This window comes from Triticum aestivum, chromosome 6A (assembly GCF_018294505.1).
Source record: "Triticum aestivum cultivar Chinese Spring chromosome 6A, IWGSC CS RefSeq v2.1, whole genome shotgun sequence".
In the NCBI taxonomy this organism is placed as follows: domain Eukaryota; kingdom Viridiplantae; phylum Streptophyta; class Magnoliopsida; order Poales; family Poaceae; genus Triticum; species Triticum aestivum.
Window position 1 is genome coordinate 226,038,914 of NC_057809.1, and position 25,833 is coordinate 226,064,746.

Here is a 25,833-nt window from a genome sequence, read left to right on the forward strand (position 1 = left end):
TTGTAGCTCAGTGGAAGCAACTGAAGGATTCTATCAATGAACGCGTCATCCGGGAGATTAACTCCCAGCTGAGTCAAGCGGTTATACAACCCAGACATTTTGAGTATGTGCTCACTGACAGAACTATTTTCCTCCATCTTACAAATGAAGAACTTGTCAGAGACTTCATATCTCTCGACCCGGGCATGAGCTTGGAAAACCATTTTCAGCTCTTCGAACATCTCATATGCTTTGTGTTGCTCAAAACGCTTTTGGAGCCCCGGTTCTAAGCTGTAAAGCATGCCGCACTGAACGAGGGAGTAATCATCAGCACGTGACTGCCAAGCGTTCATAACGTCTTGGTTCTCTGGGATGGGTGCGTCACCTAGCGGTGCTTCTAGGACATAATATTTCTTGGCAGCTATGAGGATGATCCTTAGGTTCCGGACCCAGTCCGTATAGTTGCTACCATCGTCTTTCAGCTTGGTTTTCTCTAGGAATGCGTTGAAGTTGAGGGCAACATTAGCGTGGGCCATTTGATCTACAAGACATAGTGTAAAGATTTTAGACTAAGTTCATGATAATTAAGTTCATCTAATCAAATTATCCAATGAACTCCCACTCAGATAGACATCCCTCTAGTCATCTAAGTGAAACATGATCCGAGTCAACTAGGCCGTGTCCGATCATCACGTGAGACGGACTAGTCAACATCGGTGAACATCTTCATGTTGATCGTATCTTCTATATGACTCATGCTCGACCTTTCGGTCTTCCGTGTTCCGAGGCCATGTCTGTACATGCTAGGCTCGTCAAGTCAACCTAAGTGTATTGCGTGTGTAAATCTGGCTTACACCCGTTGTATTCGAACATTAGAATCTATCACACCCGATCATCACGTGGTGCTTCGAAACAACGAACCTTCGCAACGGTGCACAGTTAGGGGGAACACTTTCTTGAAATTATTACGAGGGATCATCTTATTTAAGCTACCGTCGATCTAAGCAAATAAGATGTAAAACATGATAAACATCACATGCAATCAAATAGTGACATGATATGGCCAATATCATTTGCTCCTTTTGATCTCCATCTTCGGGGCTCCATGATCATCATTGTCACCGGCATGACACCATGATCTCCATCATCGTGTCTTCTTGAAGTTGTCTCGTCATCTATTACTTCTACTACTATGGCTAACGCTTTAGCAATAAAGTAAAGTAATTACATGACGTTTATGTTGACACGCAGGTCATAAATAAATTAAGACAACTCCTATGGCTCCTGCAGGTTGTCATACTCATCGACATGCAAGTCGTGATTCCAATTACAAGAACATGATCAATCTCATATATCACACATATCATTCATCACATCCTTTTGGCCATATCACATCACACGGCACATGCTACAAAAACAAGTTAGACGTCCTCTAATTGTTGTTACAAGTTTTTACGTGGCTGCTATAGGTTTCTATCAAGAACGTTTCTTACGTACGCCAAAACCACAACGTGATATGCCAATTTCTATTTACCCTTCATAAGGACCCTTTTCATCGAATCCGATCCGACTAAAGTGGGAGAGATAGACACCCGCTAGCCACCTTATGCAACTAGTGCATGTCAATCGGTGGAACCAGTCTCACGTAAGCGTACGTGTAAGGTCGGTCCGGGCCGCTTCATCCCACGATGCCGCCGAATCAATATAAGACTAGTAACGGCAAGTAAATTGACAATATCGACGCCCACAACTGCTTTGTGTTCTACTCGTGCATAGAAACTACGCATAGACCTGGCTCATGATGCCACTGTTGGGTAATGTAGCAGAATTTTAAAATTTTCTACGCATCACCAAGATCAATCTATGGAGTCATCTAGCAACGAGGGAGAGGGGAGTGCATCTACATACCCTTGTAGATCGCGAGCGGAAGCCTTCAAGAGAACGGGGTTGATGGAGTCGTACTCATCGTGATCCAAATCACCGATGACCTAGCGCCAAACGGACGGCGCCTCCGCGTTCAACACACGTACGGTTGGGAAGACGTCTCCTCCAACTTGATCCAGCAAGGGGGAAGGAGAGGTTGATGGAGATCCAGCAGCACGACGGCGTGGTGGTGGAAGCAACGCTGATCTCGGCAGGGCTTCGCCAAGCTCAGGGAGAGGGAGAAGTGTCACGGGAGGGAGAGGGAGGCGCTAGGGGCTAGGGTCGGCTGCCTACCCTCACCCCCACTATATATAGGACCCCTAGGGGGGGCGCCGGCCCTAGGAGATGCAATCTCCAAGGGGGGCGGCGGCCAAGGGGGGTGGAGTGCCCCCCAAGGCAAGTGGGGCACCCCCACCCCTAGGGTTTCCAACCCTAGGCACAGGGGAGGCCCATGGGGGCGCACCAGCCCACTAGGGGCTGGTTCCCCTCCCACTTCAGCCCATGGGGCCCTCCGGGATAGGTGGCCCCACCCGATGGACCTCCGGGACCCTTCCGGTGGTCCCGGTACAATACCGATTACCCCTGAAACTTTCCCGATGGTCGAAAGTTGACTTCCTATATATAAATCTTCACCTCCGGACCATTCCGGAACTCCTCGTGACGTCCGGGATCTCATCCGGGACTCCAAACAACTTTCGGGTTACCGTATACTAATATCTCAACAACCCTAGCGTCACCGAACCTTAAGTGTGTAGACCCTACGGGTTCGGGAGACACGCAGACATGACCGAGATGACTCTCCGGTCAATAACCAACAGCGGGATCTGGATACCCATGTTGGCTCCCACATGCTCCTCGATGATCTCATCGGATGAACCACGATGTCGAGGATTCAATCAATCCCGTATACAATTCCCTTTGTCAATTGGTACGTTACTTGCCCGAGAGTCGATCGTCGGTATCCCAATACCTTGTTCAATCTCGTTACTGGCAAGTCACTTTACTCGTACCGTAATGCATGATCCCGTGATCAACCACTTGGTCACATTGAGCTCGTTATGATGATGCATTCCCGAGTGGGCCCAAAGATACCTCTCCGTCACACGGAGTGACAAATCCTAGTCTCAATTCGTGCCAACCCAATAGACACTTTCGGAGATACCCGTAGTGTACCTTTATAGTCACCCAGTTACATTGTGACGTTTGGCACACCCAAAGCACTCCTACAGTATCCGGGAGTTGCACAATCTCATGGTCTAAGGAAATGATACTTGACATTCGGAAAAGCTATAGCAAACGAACTACACGATCTTTGAGCTATGCTTAGGATTGGGTCTTGTCCATCACATCATTCTCCTAATGATGTGATCCCGTTATCAATGACATCCAATGTCCATAGTCAGGAAACCATGACTATCTTTTGATCAACGAGCTAGTCAACTAGAGGCTCACTAGGGACGTGTTGTGGTCTATGTATTCACACATGTATTACGATTTCTGGATAACACAATTATAGCATGAACAATAGACAATTATCATGAACAAAGAAATATAATAATAACCATTTTATTATTGCCTCTAGGGCATATTTCCAACAGTCGTACATTCGGTACTTGATCGGTTGGATCGCGAAGACGTTCGACTACATCAACCGCGTTAACCTAACACTCCCGCTTTCGGTCTACGAGAGTACGTGGACACACTCTCCCCCTCTCTTTGCTATGCATCTCCTAGATAGATCTTACGCGATCGTAGGAATTTTTTTGAAATTGCATGCTACGTTCCCCAACACGAACGTCATCTCGGTAGAACCAATTTGCTAGGGTTTGGCTGTGGCTCTGTCTAGGATCAACTTGGTGGGTCCAGATGTGGAGGTTTTAGAGGGACCGAGTTGGACTTTTAGCGTTTGGATAGATAGGATTTGGAGAAGGTGGCCGAGGGTTTTTGGAGCAATACCTTCAATCACTTGAGCAATTGAGTCATGATCAAAACATCATCCCCTTTTAATAGTATTGGCTTTCCTATGGACTCAATGTGATCTTGGATCACTTAACTAAAAATGTAGAGTCTTAAAGCTTTTTCCAATCCATGTTCTTAGCATTTTGAGGGGTTCACAATCACCTTTCCTTGCCATGCCAACATTGAACTTTCCTGAAATTTATCTTTGAGTAGGCATTAGTTCAGTGACACATATGTTGTTATTAGTTACCAAAATCACTCGGGGATTAGTTGCACTTTTTAGACCAGTTAGTGATCCCCTACAAGAATGTCCGGTCAGTGATATTGTATCTTACAATTGGATAGTCAGTGATGACTTTCCAAACTAGTCATTAGTGATGCACATTTCCTGGTTGGTCAGTGATGAGGGGTCAGTGGTATTTCGATCTATAGTAGTGCAAGAAATGCCATTATTTCAGAAATTAGATTGGATATTTACCTCTTAAAATTGGAATGCATAATTTCCAAATACTATGGATGTTCCACTTGCCAGGATTACTTCTCATCATGTCCCTATATACATCGAGGTTGGTAGTGATATTCCTAAAGCTAGCATTTTCATATCTAAAAACTATTGACTAGAGTTCGATACATTTCATGAAACTATTTTGCATTGTTGGAATAAGAACATATTTGGGCAGAATTCTGCTTAAGTCATTATTGCCAAAGAATCCTTGTGACATGGGCTGAAAAAATGAAGCAAAAACCTCTTCAACTCAACGATATCATTGAATACCGCAGTTGTGTTCTCACCATGCTTGATGGTCTGGGGGACTAGAGAGATCTTTCGGTCATGGAAAATAATGCCGGGAGAATTCTCAAGCCTCATTTACTTAAGTTGCATGAAGCCAAGAGAATATATTGGAAGAGCAGACCTAAGATGAAATGGGAAAAGTGTGGGGATGAGAATAGTAGTTTGTCTCATGCCATGGCTACACAGAGTTATAGAAAAAATTACACATGCACCATTGTATGTCATGATGACATAACTTTTTTAACCATGATTACAAGGTTGCAGTTATTTGGAACTCATCTCTACTATACTACTTAAGATGAACATAAGGTTCCATATTTCACTTTCTCCTCACCACCCCTTTGTCCAACCTCCCATGCTCCATCGATTTTCTTGCAACTAAATAAATAGGAATAAATTCCCTATTCGTAGCCAAATAAATATCAACCAATCTCGTATTCTCAATCTATATCTATCCATCCATCTATCTATCTATATCTATATACTACTTAGAAAGAACACATGGTTCCATCTTACACTTTCTCCCCACCACCCCTTTGTCCAAACTCCCATCCTTCATCGATTTTTGGTAACTAAATAAATAGGAATAAATTACCTATTTGTAGACAAATAAATATCGGTCAATATCTTGTCTTTGGAACCCAATAAAGCAAATCAACTACGAGCACATACCTATTTTGCCAGTTTAATAAATGAAAAAAATACACTTTATATAACCGAAACATAATTTTATTTTATCTATTTATTTGGCATAAAGATTTGTCTCATACAGTCTTCTTATTGTGTTAATAAATATTTGCCCCCATGGCAACGCACGGGCACCCGCCTAGTATAAGAACATTTTGGTACTTCCATTAACCCTACCATGATTTTGAATCTTGAGCACTTAATCCAACCCCATGATATTGCTCACCGTGACCCCCCCCTAACATCGGTGAAATTGAATGTGGCCAAATAATTCATTGCTAGAAGAACTCCTGAGCTAGATGGATCTCACAGATTATTTCTCAAGAGATGTCGGGGAATTATAAAAGAGGATTTATACAAATGACTAATGATTTATTTGAAGTGAGCTCTGATGTCCACAGTATCAACATTGCTTACATCACTTTAATACCTAAAAATATAGCCCTCTGAAACAATGAATGACTATAGGCCTATCTATCCGGTTAGCCTCCCTTTGAAGTTCTTCACCAAGCATCCCAATCCTCACCAAATCCAATATGGATTTATTAAAAGGTAAACCATCCATGATTATCTTGGTTGGGTTTTTTAGTATCTCCACTTGTGCCACCACTCTAAGAAACCCATCATGATTCTCAAACTTGACTTTGAGAAAGCTTTTGATAAAGTGGAATATTGCACTATTCTTGTTATGCTTGAGGCAAAAGGATTTGGTCCTAAATGGATTGGATGGTAAACAAAATTCTTCAATCTGCCTCCACCTCTTTCCCGCTCAATGGAGCATCTCGAAAAGCCACTCACTGCGAAAGAGAGGACTGACAAGGTGATCCCCTATCCTCACTCCTATTTGTGCTTGTTGTTGACCTTCTTTGGTCTGTTATTAATGAAGCTTGGTATAATGGTGGTCTTAGGCTCCATATTGATAATTTCCATGTCAGAAATATCCATCATCCAATATGCTAATGGCCCCCTCGTGACTATGCATGTTGTTGAAAATCGGTTCATGAACCTTAAGGATATTTTGGAAAAATTCAGTCACTCCACTGGTATTTTTGTTAACTAAAGTAAATCCTCAATGGTGCGGCAAGACATGCCTATGCTTCTAGTTGTTGGTGAAGTTGGGACGCTCATGGATTCTTTAGACCTTGTGCAAGCGTGAAATGAAGTAATCAAAGTTTGAAGCCCGTACGTAGCGATTGGTGCTGGTGTGTTTTCAGACTGCGCATCAACCTTTCAACATTGTTTGAAGAATGCAAGTTTTCAGACTGTTCTATTTGGATCATGTTTTTGCTCGTTTTTGTCCGTGTGGTTACAAGTTTGACTTTTCCAATCTACAACTCTCTTAATCGGTGATGGTTGCTGCTCTGGTGCGCTGGTCCTTTTTAGCCTTAGCATGACGGCTTCCCGACTGTCTACTACAACAAGGTTTGCCCAACTTCGGTGAGGGAGGGGCGATAACGGCGGCGCGCCTTCGGCTCGCTCCAATGCTTGTAGTCGTTGCTAGGTGGTTCATAGACCTGGTTGTAATTTTTATTACCTCTCGTGTTCTCTATACCGTCATGACTGATGAATAGATTGAGAATTTCTCTCTCTAAAAAAAGTAACCATACCCGCAGAAAGAAGGTGTTTTTTAGAGTACGCCAATGACGTAGCATATTTTTATAGAAGGAGAAAATATTTACAAGAATGCGAACAGGATGCGAACATCTCGGTGACGTGGACCATCGTCAAACACCAACACCAACACCCTAGGAACAAACTAGTTTACTCTCTCACAAAACAATCTAATCCACCATCACCTCCGAGGCCTGCCTTCCTCCAGACGGCTATTTTGTCAAGAATTTGTAAAATAAGAGCCCGGATTTGCAAAAAGGTGACTTTTAAATTGAGATTTTCAGAGTGCAGTGATCAGTTTAAGAGCATCTCCAGCCGTTCAGCCCCCCAGAGCCTTGAAATATCACCGCCTGGGGGCCAACCAATGGTAAAATCGGCGTGGGTGGGGGGTGGGGGGGCTCGGGTTCCCAGCCGACCCCCAAAGTTCGTCCCTAGCCACCGATTTCGACCCAATTTCAGCGCAATTTGGCCCAAATGAGGCCCACATTCGGCATGTTTCAGCACAAATTCAGCAAAAACTAGTTTTTATCACATAGTTCATCACAGAAATCAATACAAATCAAATAGTTCAACGATCAAAGTCATAATCCAAACACAAATAAAAACTCATATTTCATCACACGTCGAGCTAGGCGTTGCCCTTGAGCCTCCATAGGCGCTGCCCTTGAGCCTCCATAGGCGCTGCACCAAATTGTGCTGCAGTTCTTGATGCATCTGTGGGTCTCGGATCTCCTGACGCATATTGAGGAAGGCAACCCAGATTGCCGGTAGCTGGTGATCAACTTGGGCAAGAGGAACTTGCCTGTAATATGATTCAGTGTCAAGCACTGACTCTTCCTGCTCGCTCTCAATGATCATATTGTGCAAGATGACACAACAAGTCATGACTTCTCACATTTGATCTTTCGACCAGGTTAGAGCGGGGTACCGAACAACAACAAATCAATATTGGAGTACACCAAATGCCCACTCAACATCCTTCTTGCAAGCCTCCTGACACTTGGCAAAGTAGGAGTTCTTGCCTCCTAGCGCAGGGTTTGAAATGGTCTTCACAAATGTGGACGATCTCGGATAGATGCCATCTGCTAGGTAGTATCTCTTGTTGTAGTGGCACCCATTGACCCCGAAGTTCATCGAAGGAGCATGACCTTCGACAAGCTTGGCAAAGACATTCGAGCACTGCAGTACGTTGATGTCATTGTGAGTTCCTGGCATACCAAAGGAGTGGAAAATCCATAGGTCCTGTGTGGCCACTGCCTCAAGTACCACACTGCAAGCTCCTTTGGCGCCTTTATACATCCCCTGCTAAGCAAATGGACAATTTTTCCATGCCCAGTGCATGCAGTTGATGCTTCCAAGCATCCCAGGAAATCCTCTTGATGCATTTTGTGCTAGGACCTGAGCAGTGTCTTCAACATTGGGTGATCGCAAGTATTGTGGTCCAAACACTACCACTGTTGCCTTGCAGAACTTGTACAAACACTCAATGGTGGTGGACTCGGCCATGCGTCCATAATCTTCCAGTATATCATCGGGTGCTCTGTATGCAAGCATCCTCATAGCTGTCGTGCACTTCTGGAGTGAGGTGAATCCAAATGTGCCGGTGCAATCCTTCTTGCACTTGAAGTAGCTGTCAAACTCTCGGATGGAATTCATAATCTCGAGGCAGTGCTTTCGGCTCATCCGATAACGGCGCCGAAATACTTTCTCGCCGTGCAGTGGAGCGCCGGCGAAGTAGTCGGCGTAGAGCAAGCAATAGCCCTCCATACGATGCCTCTGCTTGCTCTAATGGCGGCCCGACACCGAGCCACCTCGCCGTGGCTTTGCATTGCTCGCGAACAGGCTGGCCAGAGCGGCGAGGACCATGAGGTGCTCTTCGTCCTGTGCGTCGGCCTAGGCTTCCTCCTCCAGCAGCACCGCGAACACCTCCTCATCGTTTGAGTCCATCGTCGAGCAGACAAACCGCCGAACACCTGTCGGGCGTGGTGGGCGCGCAGCCGCCGGTATCCCCGCCCGCGCGGCCGAAGCGCCGGAAAGCTCGCTCAGGAGCGGGATGAAGGATACGGCGGTGAACCCTCTCTTTTTTACGGGAAAATGGCCTTCCTAGCGGCGGTGGTCAGGTGGGCATCGTCGGGATTGGCACGGCGGCGGAAGAGGCAGTGCTCGCGCGGGGCGAAGCTGGACGTGCAAAAAATCATTTTCGCCTGACGATGGTGGCCCATGCGTCGTTTTTCCTTCCGCCGGAGCCTTCAAGCGCCCCCAGTGTGCTGGGTTCGGCCTGTGATTGCCGGGTCAAAAAATGGGCCTAGCTGACAGAATTCGACGTCCGGGCCGATTGCGTTTTTTTCGGCGCCGGCATAAAAAAAACTCGGCCTGGAGGGCTGTTGGGGCGCTGAGTGAAGATGCTCCAAGAAACGAAAAAACAAAAAAGAAGTACAGTGAGTTCACCCACGACTCCACGAGGCCTCGAGACAAGTTTGACAGTCGCCACTTCTCAAAGCGAAGAAAGAAACATCGAGAAAAGAAAGCGAGAGAAGCGCTCCAAGTCGTGACTCGTCGGCCATGGCGCAGCCGTCGGCGGCGGCGAGGAAGCCCTCGGCAGCGCCAACCGTCGTCCTGACACTTGTCCTGGCCCTCGCCTCCGCGAGCCTCCTCTTCCTCCTAGTCCACCTGTCCCCTTCGTCGCCATCCGCGCACCCGCACCCCCACCGCCGCCTCCGCCTGCGTGGTGCCCACCTCAGGCACGGAGGCGCCACCCCGCACCAGATCCCGTTCGACCCCGTCATCGCCGACCTCGAGCACCGCCTGGACGACCGCGAGTGGGAGCGCCTGGCTGCCGCGGGGCTGCACGCGCCGGGCATGGAGTCTGCCCCCGTCCCAGAGGACCTCGCAGACTATGAGGACGAGTACATCAATGACGCCGCGCGGTTCAACATGACGCTGCGCGTGGCGGCGCTCTTCCCCAAGATCGACGTGGACCCCGCCGACGACGCCGTGACGGGCGCCGAGCTGGCCGCGTGGAATCTCGCGTCCGCGCGGCGGGAGGTGCTGCACCGCACCGCCCGGGAGCTCGACCTGCACGACCGCGACCACGACGGCCGCGTCGCCTTCTCCGAGTACGAGAGGCCCAGCTGGGCTTGGCGGTTCGACGGTACGTACGTATGTGTATGATCCGAGCTGTTGAAGTCCCCATTTTTGGATCTGTGTAGCGATACATGCGCGGATGCGCCTAGTCAGGAAAAAGTTCGTTTATTGGGAGATAATTATACCAATGTCAGGGTAGCCGAGTAAGCTCTGGATTTTGGTGCTGTGATGTACTCCCTCCGTCCCATAATGCAAGATGATTTTTGACACTACACTAAGTCAAAAAACGTCTTACATTATGGGACGGGGAGTAGTATTTGATTCAGAGCTGTAGTCCAATCCACTTAGTATAATGAATGCAGCCTTCAAAAAGGAAGAGAATGAGTGCAGCTCATGCCCGTTCTGCTGGATATTCTAAGTCATTTACATAGGCTCTCCGGTCCTCAGTCCTGACTACATTTAACTCACTGTGCTCTTTTGAGCGTTCATATAATGCCATTGTCTAGGATTGACCGTATTTGGGGAAACTCTGGTAGGTACCATTCTAAGTTCGCGTCCTGAACAATTTTCTAAGCATACCAAGCACCTATTTTTATGCATCTTGCGAAGACTTTACTTGTACAGTTCTCAATGTGTTTCCTGGTTCAACTAGTAAACTTGGAGCATTCATATTCTAGATCTATTAAACAGAGTTTTGCATATAGATCCAGCTTGAATAGTTCCCATGTGGCTTAACAAAGTTGTATCTCACACTGAAAGTAAAAATAAATAAATTCATGTGCGCCTATCAAGCTCGTAATAAGTAGGTCAAGCATCCTTTGATAAACCGTGCTCTTCAACTACCAAATGATCACATGTGTGCCTTAACGATGTGAGTTGAGCACTAAATCTCATATATGTCCAGATAATAACTCAACCAGTGATGGGATGGGATGGTGGAAGGAGGGGCACTTCAATGCTGCGGATATGGACGGTGACGGCTTTCTAAATCTGACGGAGTTTAACAAGTATAACTTTCTATCTGACCTCCTTTAGCTTCTGAAGTACCATGATTGTTCTACCTATGATTTACTTGATTCACTGCATGCAGCTTCTTACATCCAGCTGATACTACCAACCCAAAGCTAATACATTGGTTGTGCAAAGAAGAAGTCAGGTGCTTCTTTTCTCCAACTTTTTTCCATGCACATTTTCCTTTCAGATTTCAACAGCATACTTTTGCATGGCCTTATTAGTGTTCAGTTCTGCAAACAAGAATGAAGATGGAAAGTTTTTTTCTTGAAAATAAAAGAAGAACCTTTATGGAATTTCTGGTCATACTCTTAGTGATATCAGAGGCAGATCATTTGGAAATTCGAAAACTATTATTGGTTAATCAAATAAACCATGGATCATAGTAAAGGGGTCGACATTTTGACTTCTCATTAATTCCTGTAATTGACTTATTTCTCAACTATGATGCTGCATGATACTACACACTCCCTCCGTCCGGAAATACTTGTCCTAGAAATGGTTGTATCTAGACTTATTTTAGTTATAGATACATTCTAGACTTATTCTAGTATTAGTTTTCGTGCGGTTTAGTTATAACCGAACTCTGAAGCATTTTATGACATACTCCCTCCGTCCCATAATATAATAGCGTTTTTGACACCACACTAGTGTAAAAACGCTCTTATATTATGGTACGGAGGGAGTATCTTGGTACTTGATTAGTCAACTATGTCAAACAGCTGCATGGAATTCGTTGGTACTTGAATCCAGCCGTTTTAAGAACTAAGCCTTAGGAATTTAATGGAAGACTTAGTGTGTGTTTGATTTGTGCCCAAAGTAGCTTATGAAACCTAGCTGATTTTTTTGGGTGTTACTGTAGTACGTTGGCTAATTGGCTGGCCAGGTTCTTGCTGTTATTTGGCTCCTATAGTTGAACTAGAGAGCCACCAAAAACATCACATTACCAAAATTTCGGCCTCAAGCTAAACATTGCCGAACTAAGGCTAACTTGTCATGGTTTTGGTTAGGCACTTTGGGTATCAAGGAGTCATATGAAAACAACAAGTCCATACTCTGAATTTGGTTTATTACGTATAATTATACTGATTCTTGCTGAGTCCCAAACCATTTGTGCAGGTAAACAGAATAGTATAGCATTTCTTGAAACTAGTATGAATCATGTTGACTCAAAATCTCTGCCCATCACACCGCAAACCAATTAAAACCAGCTATTTCATCCAGTTTATGGATTGTCCAAAATCTTTGTACTATTGTGTTAGCCAGTACCAAGCAGGTGATCCAGGCTGAAATGTTTATCAAACTGAATTTATTTTAGGAACCCTGACACAATCACATGCCTGTGAGCTTCTCTTATAGGAGTCAGGTTACATTTTGACAATCACCATTGTAAGATCGGTTTTTGTTGACTATTCAGGGAAAGAGACAAAGATAATGACGGGAAGCTCAATTTCCAAGAGTTTTATAATGGATTGTTTTATTCAGTTCGACATTACGATGATGAAACTTCAACAGATGACTCCAATGGCTCTGATGCACCGGCTAGAAAATCGTTTTCACAGCTTGATCTGGATAATGATGGGTAAAAATTACAGTTCCTGGTGTCATCTATTTGTCATATTTACTGAATAATGTAATTGTGAGTCTGAGTTTGGAGGCTTCGCCCTTTCTGTAGGCTTTTGTCAGCAGACGAGCTAAAACCTATCATCGGAAAACTCCATCCAGCAGAAAACTTCTATGCCAAGCAACAAGCTGACTATGTGATATCACAGGTAACGAGATGACAGCATCTCATTCTGTTTCTAGGATATTTTGGCTTGCCTTTCTATTTAATGCTGTCAGAATTGTCCTCTAGATTTCGTAACCCATGTACCATGATCTTCTAGCAACCTTTGCTTCGATACATTCTGTCAACTCCAACCAAGTTGAATGAGTAATTCTGCAGTATGTTTCTCAAGAAATTACCTGCTGATTTGTTATCTGATAGACCTTTCTGTATGTAGGCTGACACAAACAAAGATGGACAGCTGAGTTTGAATGAGATGATTGAGAACCCCTATGTATTTTACAGTGCTTTATTCACAGAAGATGATTATGGGTCTCATGACGAGCTCCGGTAGTTCCTTCAAGGTACGTGGTGCTCGGTATCAGACTTCATATGCTTTATTTCACTGTTACTTTTAATAATCAATGAGCTTGAATGTTTAGCAGTAGGTGGTATTCAGGACCTTTCAACGCTTGGTTAGACATTTGCTGCAGATATATATCTTCAATGATCTGTTGGCCCCATCTACTGCCTTGCCAAGCACATTTCAGGTATATCAGTTGAAGTACCTTATCGGTTCTTATTCATTCGCCTTTGCACCAAAGTATTCGAGTGCTTACTATTTTCTAATCCATGATTTCCTTCTTTACCAGGCGATTTCCATGTATAACACAAGCGTGCATTTCCACACGCCTGTTTTAGCAACAGAGCATTCATTTGTTACATTAAGAGTTCTTGAATTAGTTTCATGTTTTGCATGGCAAGTTAGCATTGGTTCTTCCATATATAGTTTTTGGTGTGCAAAAGTAGGTTGTTGTTCCAGGATCACACACTTGTAAACTATGAAAACCAGGAAGGTGCAGCTGTAGGGCTTGTATGTATGTAACTGGCATTCCTGAACCCTATCTGTAAACATTGTGAAGTTATGTTCTATGAAAGTGATTCTATTCTCTTCCTCCTCGTGCAACATTTTGGCATCGATAATCCGCTGCCTTATTTTGCCAGAAAGAGCACTCGTTCTTTCTTTGGGCAGGCGCAGTCAAAATGAAAGGAGAACATCCAGCACCTGAAGCATATATAGCTTTAGTAAAATATATCTAAGTACCTAAGCCTACTCGTAAATATCATCTGTCCAGCCAAGGTTAAAGCATGTTTGGAACATGATAACTGTTAATGTTCCTTCTGATCCGAAATGTAAGTGGTTCTAGTTTTGTCACTTTGACCAAGTTTATGGGAAAAAAATATGGATTTTGGTAGTACATTTTTTTTATAGACTCGGTCAAACTGAGAAGAAGTTGGACTTCGGGACAAAACTAGTAGAATTGCTTGCATTTTCGAGCAGGAGGAGTAACTGTTAAGTGAAGCAAGAAATCAAGTGTATCAACATTCCTACAGTGCCAGTGTTTATCCATCTTATTAATGTATTCTTGCAGATCAAGGTGTTAGTTTCATTTGTCTAAAATTGTCCAAATCCATGCTCGCATCTGATAACATTTTTGCAAATCAATTGACCTGGTAATAATAGTATCATTGCGTGCAAATCAATTTCCGCAGCACATTTACAACTTCCAATATCAAAATATTGATGGGATTGCCTGTTTCCAAGTTGATCGGACTGATAGTTCCAAGTTGAACACAAAAGAGCTAGTTGCCGCACATTTCAGATTACCGTTTCTTAAACAACTTAGAACTAGTTAATCAGAATATTAGCAGCTTAATCACGCCGACATATCCCTAGCTATACATGATGTAAACTCAGCTCACTCACAGACGGACACACCACGCCACCCAAGCCGTCGTATCATGCTCATGCTTGTGATTGCACGTCGAAAGGCCTGGCGAATCAGTCCCTCGTCGTCCTCCTGATGGCTCTGAGCTTGACGCCGTGGCGGAAGCCGAGGACGAGGTCGAAGTCGAACTGGATGGGCGACTCCATGGCCGGCGAGTGGCGGAAGACGTACCGTCGGTACAGGTGCACCACGGCGAGCTTCACCTGCTGCAGCGCGAACCTGTGCCCCACGCACGCCCTCGGCCCGATGCCGAAGGGGATGTGCGCGTAAGGGTGCCGCGCCCGCTCCTCCTCCCCCTCCGCCGCGAACCGCTCCGGCCGGAACTCCTCCGGCTCCGGGAACTGCCGCGCGTCGCGGGCCAGCACCCCCGGCGCCAGCCACACGTACGTGCCCTTCGGGAGGCGGTACCCGGCGATCTCCACCTCCTCCGAGGTCTCCCTGGCGATCAGCGGCGACACCAGGTGGAACCTCATGGCCTCCTTGATCACCAGGTCCAGGTACGGGAACCGATCCTGGAGGTCGTCGGCGTCGGGGGCCGCGCCGCCGAACGCGTCCACCTCCGCCAGCAGCTTCCCCTCCACGCGCGGGTGGCACGACACGAGGTACACCACCGACGACACCGTGAACGCCGTCGTCTTGGTCCCGGCGATGAGGTGCTCGTACGCCAGCGCGCGCACGTGCCTGTCCTCCAGCGCCACGTCCCTGGCGCCGCTCTCCCTCGCGTCCAGCAGCGCCGCGATGAAGTCCAGCGCGGCGCCCGACGGGGAGGCGCTGTTCTCGCGCTCCCTGCGCCGGCCGGCGATGATGACGTCGATGCGGCGGCACAGCAGGCGCTCGTTCTCCTCCATCTTGTAGTCCGCCGTGCCGGGCACCCGCCGCAGCAGGCGCTTGCACGGCGTCTGCACGCACGGGAGGAAGAGCCCGAGGATGGTGGACAGCGAGCTGGACAGGTCCATCTTGATGAACTCCATGGACCTCTTGTACTCCTCCAGGAACCCCCTCACGTCCTCGCCGCCGTCCGCAGCGGCGACCTTCTTGCAGAGGCCGAAGTCGATGCCGAAGGCCGTCCTGCCGATGATGTCGATGGCCATGCGCAGCGAGAGCTGGCAGAAGGGGACGCAGTCCTGGTCCGGGCAGGCGGCGACGCTGTCCACCAGCGCGTTCACGTAGGGCTGCATCGTCGGGACGAGGCCGGCGAGCCTGGCCGGCTGGTAGAGCGGGACCACCGTGTTCCTCATGGAGGACCACGTGGAGTCCCGGGTGAGGAAGAGCGCGTCCTGGTGCAGCGACCCCACCGTCGGCGGCGGGGTGCTCCGGTTGCGGATGTCCTTGAACTTCTTGATGCCCACCTCCTTGCACAGCTCCGCGTTCGCCACGATCACCAGCGGCTGCCTCCCCATGTGAAACCTGCACCGATCGAGCATCACGTCCATGTTTTGGAACGCCATTACTACATGGCACCAGAAGATGGATACAACATTGCTACCTGAAGATGGGGCCGTGCTCCTTGGCGATGGCGCGGAAGACGTCTGGGCCGTCGTTGGCGAGGAGATGGAGATGGCCGAGGGGAAACCTGGTTGGAGGCCCCGGGACCCTCCTGAGGGCCCAGAATGGCACGTAGAAGTAGACCAGAAACGCGACGATCACGGCCGCAGAAGACATGAGGAGCAGAGCGGGCGCGCTCGTGCCGTGTGCGGCGGCATGGCCTGCTGTTTCCAGAGCAATGGAGCAGTTGGTGGCTTCCATGGAGATGGAGGAGGAAGGAGGAGCTAGGAGCTGTGGCTGCTGCTTATCAGTGTTCGGTCTGGTCTCTGCATTGGCTCGTGTTGCTCGTGCCTGCCGGTTTATAAAGCAGCGTTCGTCGTCGACGTTGCTGTCTTCAGTGTCGTCTTGGTCAGATGTTGTCTGTGGCTCCCCACAAGTAAATCAAAATAAATCATGATGTCTGTGGCAGCAGGGGTGTCTCTGCCTCTCTGCCAGGTTTCGCGGCGTCGTGCAGTCTCGATTGAATTGCTTCGACAAAGCAGTGTGTTGGTTTTGGTCTCGGCTGGCCGATGCCGTTCGACTTTGCCCACGGTGCTCTTTGCTGTGTTGTGTTTCCCCCCTTTGTTTCTCTATGCTATGTGTGCTGTTGGTGTATACATTTTTTGCTTTTATCTCTTCTCCGGTGCCTCATGTAGCCCAGCTCTTATTAAAACTCATAGTTGTTGGTTGTTACAAAGAAGGATACAAAGAAAACTCAGGGGTAAATTAAACCTGGTTAGAGCATCTCCAACGGTAATCCGTAAATTTTCTTTCGCATTTGTCCGGGGACACGGATACGGGAGACCGTCATCCAATCATAGTTGCATACATCCAGACATCTAGGCTCCCTCATTTTTTAAAGTCCGCACGATCAAATAGCGCGCATGCAACACTAATTCAAATTTTGAAAAGTTTAAATATTACTTTCTCTGTTCCTTTTTAGTTTGCGTATAAGATTTGGTCAAAGTCAAACTTTGTGAAGTTTGACCAACTTTATAGAAAAAAAATATCAACATCTACAATACTAAAGCTATATCGTATTAAAATTAATTTCATGATGCATCTAACAATATTGATTTCATATTGTGAATCTCGATATTATTTTTTATAAACTTAGTCAAAGTTAACAAAGTTTGACTTTGATCAAACCTTATCATAGAGTACATGCCAACATTGTTGTCCCCTTAAACCACCTACTGATACTCAATCAGATCTTTGTTCAGCTGCTCGTGAGTTGGTCGCTGCCGATTTTGTTGATGCATTTGAATAAACTCTTCAAATGTGGTCGGAATCTAGTCTGGAAGTTGGATAGGATCACCCATATGTTCTCAAATTCTAGAGCGGCGGCAGCATCATCACCCTCATCCTCAACTCATGTTGTGCATGATCACACAATATGTCAGCACCTTCCACAAGGTCTCCGGATCCCATTGTTTAGTAGGTCCACAAACACCTGCAAAATGGGCCTACGGTATTCCAAATGCACTCTCGACATCCTTTTTAACTGCTTCTTGTCTTTGGACAAAGTGAGCCTTTTTCTGGCTAACTGGGTTAGAGATGATGTTGACAAAGGTAGCCCACGGAGGATAGATACCGTCAACCAGATAGTAGCCCATCTTGTACTCATGTCCATTAACAATATTGTGGCAGGAGGAGCTTTTCCTCCAGCCAGCCTCACAAACAATGGTAATCACTGCAACACATTGATGTCATTGTGAGACCCGGACATGCTAAAGAAAGCGTGCCAAATCCAAAGATCTTGTAATGCAACTGCTTCAAAAATGATGGTGGGCTTCTTAACGTGACCCTAATATTGCCCTTGTAAAGCCTTTGGACAGTTCTTCCATTTTCAATGCATGTAGTCAAGAGACTGGCCATCCTCTTGCTTCTGAGATTGCCAAGAGCCTCTTGGTGTCTGCCACAGTTGGTTCTCTCAGGTACTGAGGTCCGAACACCTCGACCACGGCAGTTGCAAACTTGACCATGGCATCTCCGCCTGTGCTCTCAAACACCCGTTGGTACTCATCCCATGAATCAACGACGGTGCCATATGAAAGCATCTGTAGCGCACTCGTGCACTTCTGATAGCCAGAGAAGCCAATCACTCTCATGACATCCTTCTTGAAGACGAAGTAGTAATCATAAGACCGTACGCCATGGTACAAACGATCGAAGACAGTCTTGCGCATCTGAAAACACCAACGAAAATGGTGAGCGAAGAGCGCATCCAAGGCAAAGTAGTCGGTCATCAGTGTCAAATGGCCACGCACCCTATTGCATTTGAGCACTCGCTGACCCTTGACCGAACCCTTGAAATTGAGAACATGCTCCCCTGCACGCTCTGTGTCTTAAAGGACCACCTATAACATCGCCGTATCATCCTAGTACTCCTCCTCGTCGGACGACTCAACATACGTATACATGCTCCAAATCGAAATCCATTGCTAGAAAGGAAAAATTGTTTTTAGCTCCGGTAATTCATCGACCAGTTGCCGGGAATGGTCAGTATAGAAGTAGCGGATGGTACCTCGCGGGGCGGTCGGAGGATAGGGGTTGAACTGAAGGAAATATGCCCTAGAGGCAATAATAAAGTTGTTATTTATATTTCCTTATATCATGATAAATGTTTATTATTCATGCTAGAATTGTATTAACCGGAAACTTAGTACATGTGTGAATACATAGACAAACAGAGTGTCACTAGTATGCCTCTACTTGACTAGCTCGTTAAATCAATGATGGTTATGTTTCCTGACCATAGACATGAGTTGTCATTTGATTAATGGGATCACATCATTAGAGAATGATGTGATTGACTTGAACCATCCGTTAGCTTAGCACGATGATCGTTTAGTTTGTTGCTATTGCTTTCTCCATAACCTATACATATTCCTATGACTATGAGATCATGCAACTCCTGAATACCGTAGGAACACTTAGTGTGCTATGAAATGTCACAATGTAACTGGGTGACTATAAAGATGCTCTACAGGTGTCTCCGATGGTGTTTGTTGAGTTGGCATAGATCGAGATTAGGATTTTCACTCAGAGTATCGGAGATGTATCTCTGGCCCCTCTCAGTAATGCACATCACTATAAGCCTTGCAAGCAATATGACTAATGAGTTAGTTGCGGGATGATGCATTACAGAACGAGTAAAGAGACTTGTCGGTAACAAGATTGAAATAGGTATTGAGATACCGACGATCGAATCTCGGGCAAGTAACATGCCGATGACAAAGGGAACAACGTATGTTGTTGTGCGGTTTGACCGATGAAGATCTTTGTAGAATATGTAGGAACCAATATGAGCATCCATCTTCCGCTATTGGTTATTGATCGGAGATGATTCTCGGTCATATCTACATAGTTCTCGAACCCGTAGGGTCCGCATGCTTAACGTTCGGTGACGATCGGTATTATGAGTTTATGTGTTTTGATGTATCGAAGGCAGTTCGGAGTCCCGGATATGATCATGGACATGATGAGGAGTCTCAAAATGGCCGAGACGTAAAGATCGATATATTGGAAGCCTATGTTTGGACATCGGAATGGTTCCGAATGAGTTCTGGCATTTTCTGGAGTACCGGGAGGTTACCGGACCCCCCCGGGGAGTATATGGGCCTTATTGGGCCTTAGTGGAATAGAGGAGAGGAAGGAAAAAGATGGGAGGCGCGCCCCCCTAGCCCAATCCGAATTGGGTGGTGGCCGCTCCCCCTTTCCTTCCCTCTCTCCTCCCCTTCCTTCTCTTCTACTCCTACTACTTGGAAGGGGGGGATCCTACTCCCGGTGGGAGTAGGACTCCCCTAGGGCGCGCCATAGAGGGCCGACCCTCCCCCTTCTCCACTCCTTTATATACGGGGGAGGGGGCACCCCATAGACACACAAGTTGATCATTGTCTTAGCCGTGTGCGGTGCCCCCTCCACCATAATCCACCTCGGTCATATCGTCGTAGTGCTTAGGCGAAGCCCTGCGCCAGTAGCTTCATCATCACCGTCATCACGCCGTCTTGCTGACGAAGCTCTCCATCGACACTCACCTGAATTGAGAGTTCATGGGACGTCACCGAGCTGAACGTGTGCAGATCACAGAGGTGCCGTACTTTCGGTACTAGGATCGGTCGGATCGTGAAGACGTACGACTACATCAATCGCATTGTCATAACGCTTCCACTTACGGTCTACGAGGGTACGTGGACAACACTCTTCCCTCTCGTTGCTATGCATCACCATGATAGATCTTGCGTGTGCGTAGGATTTTTTTTGAAATTACTACGTTCCCCAACAGTGGCATCCGAGCCAGGTCTACGCGTAGATGTTATATGCACGAGTAGAATACAAAGGAGTTGTGGGCGTGGGTATATACATATTGCTTGCCGTCACTAGTTGATTCTTGATTCAGCGGTATTGTTGGATGAAGCGGCCCAGACCGACATTACGCGTATGCTTACGCGAGACGGGTTTTACCGACATGCCTCGCACACAGGTGGCTGGTAGGTGTCAGTTTATCAAACTTTAGTTGAATCAGATTCAATGAACATGGTTCTTTCTGAAGATCAAAAAGCAATCACTATACCGCGTTGTGGTTTTTGATGCGTAGGTAAGAACGGTTCTTGCTCAACCCGTAGCAGCCACGTAAAACTTGCAACAACAAAGTAGAGGACGTCTAACTTATTTTTGCAGGGCATGTTGTGATGTGATATGGTCAAGACATGATGCTAAATTTTTATTGTATGAGATGATCATGTTTTGTAACAGAGTTATCGGCAACTGGCAGGAGCCATATGGTTGTCGCTTTATTGTATGAAATGCAATCGCCATGTAATTGTTTTACTTTATCACTAAGCGGTAGCGATAGTCGTAGAAGCAATAGTTGGTGAGACGACAACAATACTTCGATGGAGATCAAGGTGTCAAGCCTGTGACGATGGTGATCATGATGGTGCTTTGGAGATGGAGATCAAAGGCACAAGATGATGATGGACATATCATATCACTTATATTGATTGCATGTGATGTTTATCCTTTATGCATCTTATTTTTCTTAGTTTGGCGGTAGCATTATAAGATGATCTCTCACTAAATTTCAAGGTACAAGTGTTCTCCCTGAGTATGCACCGTTGCTACAGTTCGTCGTGCTGAGACACCACGTGATGATCGGGTGTGATAAGCTCTATGTTCACATACAACGGGTGCAAGCAAGTTTTGCACACGCAGAATACTCGGGTTAAACTTGACGAGCCTAGCATATGCAGATATGGCCTCGAACACTCAGACCGAAAGGTCGAGCGTGAATCATATAGTAGATATGATCAACATAGTGATGTTCACCATTGAAAACTACTCCATCTCACGTGCTGATCAGACATGGTTTTGTTGATATGGATCACGTGATCACTTAGATGATTAGAGGGATGTCTATCTAAGTGGGAGTTCTTAAGTAATATGATTAACTGAACTTTAATTTATCATGAACTTAGTACCTGATAGTATTTTGCATGTCTATGTTGTTGTAGATAGATGGCCCGTGTTGTTGTTCCGTTGAATTTTAATGCGTTCCTAGAGAAAGCTAAGTTGAAAGATGATGGTAGAAACTACACGGACTAGGTCCGTAACTTGAGAATTATCCTCATTGCTGCACAGAAGAATTATATCCTGGAAGCACCGCTGGGTGACAAACCTGCTGCAGGAGCAACGCCAGATGTTGTGAACACCTGGCAGAGCAAAGCTGATGACTACTCGATAGTTCAGTGTGCCATGCTTTACGGCCTAGAACCGGGACTTCAACGACGTTTTAAATGTCATGGATCATATGCGATGTTCCAGGAGTTGAAGTTAATATTTCAAGCAAATGCCCGGATTAAGAGATATGAAGTCTCCAATAAGTTCTATAGCTGCAAAATGGAGGAGAATAGTTCTGTCAGTGAACATATACTCAGAATGTCTGGGTACCACAACCACTTGACTTAGCTGGGAGTTAATCTTCCTGATGATAGTGTCATTGACAGAGTTCTTCAATCACTGCCACCAAGCTACAAGAGCTTCGTGGTGAACTATAATATGCAAGGTATGGATAAGACTATTCCCGAGCTCTTTGCAATGTTAAAGGCTGTGGAGGTAGAAATCAAGAAGGAGCATCAAGTGTTTATGGTCAACAAGACCACTAGTTTCAAGAAAAAGGGTAAAGGGAAGAAGGGGAACTTCAAGAAGAACAACAAGCCAGTTGCTGCTCAAGTGAAGAAACCCAACTCTGGACCTAAGCCTGAAACTGAGTGCTTCTACTACAAAGGGACTAGTCACTGGAAGCGGAACTGCCCCAAGTATTTGGCGGAGAAGAAGGATGGCAAAGTGAAAGGTATATTTGATATACATGTTACTGATGTGTACCTTACTAATGCTTGCAGTAGCGCTTGGGTATTTGATACTGGTTCTATTGCTAATATTTGCAACTCGAAACAGGGGCTATGGATTAAGCGAAGATTGGCTAAGGACGAGGTGACGATGCACGTGGGAATTAGTTCCAAAGTCGATGTGATCGCCGTCGGCATGCTACCTTTACATATACCTTCGGGATTAGTTTTAGACCTAAATAATTGTTATTTGGTGCCAGCGTTGAGCATGAACATTATATCTGGATCTTGTTTGATGTGAGACGATTATTTATTTAAATCAGAGAATAATGGTTGTTCTATTTATATGAGTAATATCTTTTATGGTCATGCACCCTTGATGAGTGGTCTATTTTTACTAAATCTTGATAGTAGTGATACACATGTTCATATTATTGAAGCCAAAAAATGCAGAGTTGATAATGATAGTGCAACTTATTTGTGGCACTGCCGTTTGGGTCATATTGGTGTAAAGCGCATGAAGAAACTCCATTCTGATGGACGTCTGAAATCACTTGATTATGAATCACTTGGTACTTGCGAACCATGCCTCATGGGTAAGATGACTAAAACTCCGTTCTCCGGAACAAGTGAGCGAGCAACAGAGTTATTGGAAACCATATATACTGATGTATGTGGTGAAGGAAATATGCCCTAAAGGCAATAGTAAAGTTTTTATTTATATTTCCTTATATCATGATAAATGTTTATTATTCATGCTAGAATTGTATTAACCGGAAACTTAGTACATGTGTGAATACATAGACAAACAAAGTTTCACTAGTATGCCTCTACTTAACTAGCTCATTGAATTAATGATGGTTATGTTTCCTAACCATAGACATGAGTTGTCATTTGATTAATGAGATCATATCATTAGAGAATGATGTATTGACTTGGCCCATCCGTTAGCTTAGCACGATGCTCGTTTAGTTTGTTGATATTACTTTCTCCATAACTTATACATGTTCCTATGACTATGAGATCATGCAAATCCCGAATACCGGAGGAACACTTAGTGTGCTATCAAACGTCACAACGTAACTGGGTGACTATAAAGATGCTCTACAGGTGTCTACAATGGTGTTTGTTGAGTTGGCATAGATCGAGATTAGGATTTGTCACTCCGAGTATCGGAGAGGTATCTTTGGGCCCTCTCGGTAATGCACATCACTATAAGCCTTGCAAGCAATATGACTAATGAGTTAGTTGTGGGATGATGCATTACGGAACGAGTAAAGAGACTTGCCGGTAATGAGATTGAACTAGGTATTGAGATACCGATGATCGAATCTCGGGCAAGTAACATACCGATGACAAAGGGAACAACGTATGTTGTTGTGCGGTTTGAACGATGAAGATCTTCGTAGAATATGTAGGAACCAATATGAGCATCCAGGTTCCGCTATTGGTTATTGACCGGAGGTGAGTCTCGGTCATGTCTACATAGTTCTCGAACCCATAGGGTCCGCACGCTTAACGTTCGGCGACGATCGGTATTATGAGTTTATGTGTTTTGATGTACCGAAGGTAGTTCAGTGTCCCGGATATGATCACAAACACGACGAGGAGTCTCCAAATGGTCGAGACATAAAGATTGATATATTGGATGACTATATTCGGACACCGGATGAGTTCCGGGGGTCACCGGGTAATTATCGGAGTGCCGGGGGTTATCGGAACCCCTGGGGGAACTAATGGGCCAACATGGGCCTTAGTGGAGAGAAAGAGGGCCGGCCAAGGCAGCGCCGCGCGCCCCTCCCCCTCTAGTCCGAATTGGACTAGGGAAGGGTGCGGCGCCCCCCTTTCCTTCTCTTCTCTCCCTCTCCTTCATTTCCCCTTCCTCCTCCTAGTTGGACTAGGAAAGGGGGAGTCCTACTCCTACTAGGAGGAGGACTCCTTCCCTCCTTGGCGCGCCTCCAAGGGCCGGCCGGCCTCCCCCTTGCTCCTTTATATACGGGGGCAGGGGGCACCCTAGAACACACAAGTTGATCATTGATCGCTTAGCCGTGTGCGGTGCCCCCCTCCACCATAATCCACCTCGATCATATCATCGTAGGCTTAGGAGAAGCCCTGCGACGGTAGCTTCATCATCACCGTCATCACGCCATCGTGCTGACGAAGCTCTCCCTCAACACTCACCTGGATCGAGAGTTCGTGGGACGTCACCGAGCCGAACGTGTGTAGATCGCAGAGGTGCCGTACTTTCGGTACTAGGATCGGCCGGATTGTGAAGACGTACGACTACATCAACCGCATTGTCATAACGCTTCCACTTACGGTCTACGAGGGTACGTGGACAACACTCTTCCCCTCTCGTTGCTATGCATCACCATGGTAGATCTTGCATGTGCATAGGATTTTTTATTGAAATTACTGTGTTCCCCAACAGTGGCATCCGAGCCAAGTCTATGCGTAGATGTTATATGCACGAGTAGAACACAAAGGAGTTGTGGGTGTGGGTATATACATATTGCTTGCCGTCACTAGTTGTTTCTTGATTCGGTAGTATTGTTGCATGAAGCGGCCTAGACCGACATTACGCGTACGCTTACGCGAGACTGGTTCTACCGACATGCTTCGCACACAGGTGGCTGGTGGGTGTCAGTTTCTCCAAATTTAGTTGAATCGGATTCAATGAACAGGGTTCTTTCTGAAGATCAAAAAGCAATCACTATACCGCGTTGTGGTTTTTGATGCGTCGGTAAGAACGGTTCTTGTTTAGCCCGTAGCAGTCACGTAAAACTTGCAACAACAATGTAGAGGACGTCTAACTTGTTTTTGCAGGGCATGTTGTGATGTGATATGGTCAATACGTGACGAGATATGAATTTTTGTATGGGATGATCATGTTTTGTTGAAGTTATCGGCAACTGGCAGGAGCTTTATGGTTGTCTCATTATTGCATAAGATGCAAGCGCCATGTAATTGCTTTACTTTATCGCTATGCGATAACAATAGTTGGAAAAGCAATAGTTGGCGAGACGACCATGTGATGACACATTGATAAAGATCAAGATGATGGATCATGGTGTCATGTCGATGACGAAGGATATCATGACGGTTCCTTAGAGATGGAGATCAAAGGCACAAGATGATGATGGCCATATCATATCACTTATATTTGATTGCATGTGATGTTTATCCTTTATGCATCTTATTTTGCTTAGTTCGGCGGTAGCATTATAAGATGATATCTCACTAAATTTCAAGGTACAAGTGTTCTCCCTGAGTATGCACCGTTGCGACAGTTCTTCGTGCTGAGACACCACGTGATGATTGGGTGTGATAAGCTCCACATTCACATACAATGGGTGC

General features: G+C 46.0%; 2 protein-coding genes across 3 annotated transcripts; one reads left to right on the plus strand and one right to left on the minus strand.

Moving 5' to 3' along the window:
- Positions 1-9,413: 9,413 nt before the first annotated feature.
- Positions 9,414-13,767, plus strand: LOC123127337 (reticulocalbin-2). 2 transcript variants are annotated; one of them, XM_044546988.1, is made up of 8 exons: positions 9,414-10,103; positions 10,941-11,043; positions 11,127-11,192; positions 12,465-12,629; positions 12,723-12,819; positions 13,051-13,177; positions 13,256-13,363; positions 13,466-13,767. In XM_044546988.1, the coding sequence occupies exons 1-6, from the start codon at positions 9,515-9,517 to the stop codon at positions 13,165-13,167; spliced, it is 1,137 nt and encodes a 378-aa protein (XP_044402923.1). In that variant the 5' UTR covers positions 9,414-9,514; the 3' UTR covers positions 13,168-13,177; positions 13,256-13,363; positions 13,466-13,767. The 2 variants fall into 2 exon arrangements, with proteins under 2 accessions (XP_044402923.1, XP_044402922.1); XM_044546987.1 differs by having other exon boundaries at positions 9,415-10,103; positions 13,259-13,363.
- A 378-nt stretch (positions 13,768-14,145) lies between these two features.
- On the minus strand, positions 14,146-16,414 carry LOC123127338 (cytochrome P450 711A1-like). Its single transcript, XM_044546989.1, has 2 exons — positions 16,089-16,414; positions 14,146-16,009 (listed from the first exon to the last, which is right to left on the minus strand). Exons 1-2 carry the CDS (start codon positions 16,346-16,348, stop codon positions 14,656-14,658), a joined length of 1,614 nt encoding a protein of 537 aa, XP_044402924.1. The 5' UTR covers positions 16,349-16,414; the 3' UTR covers positions 14,146-14,655.
- Positions 16,415-25,833: the final 9,419 nt, after the last annotated feature.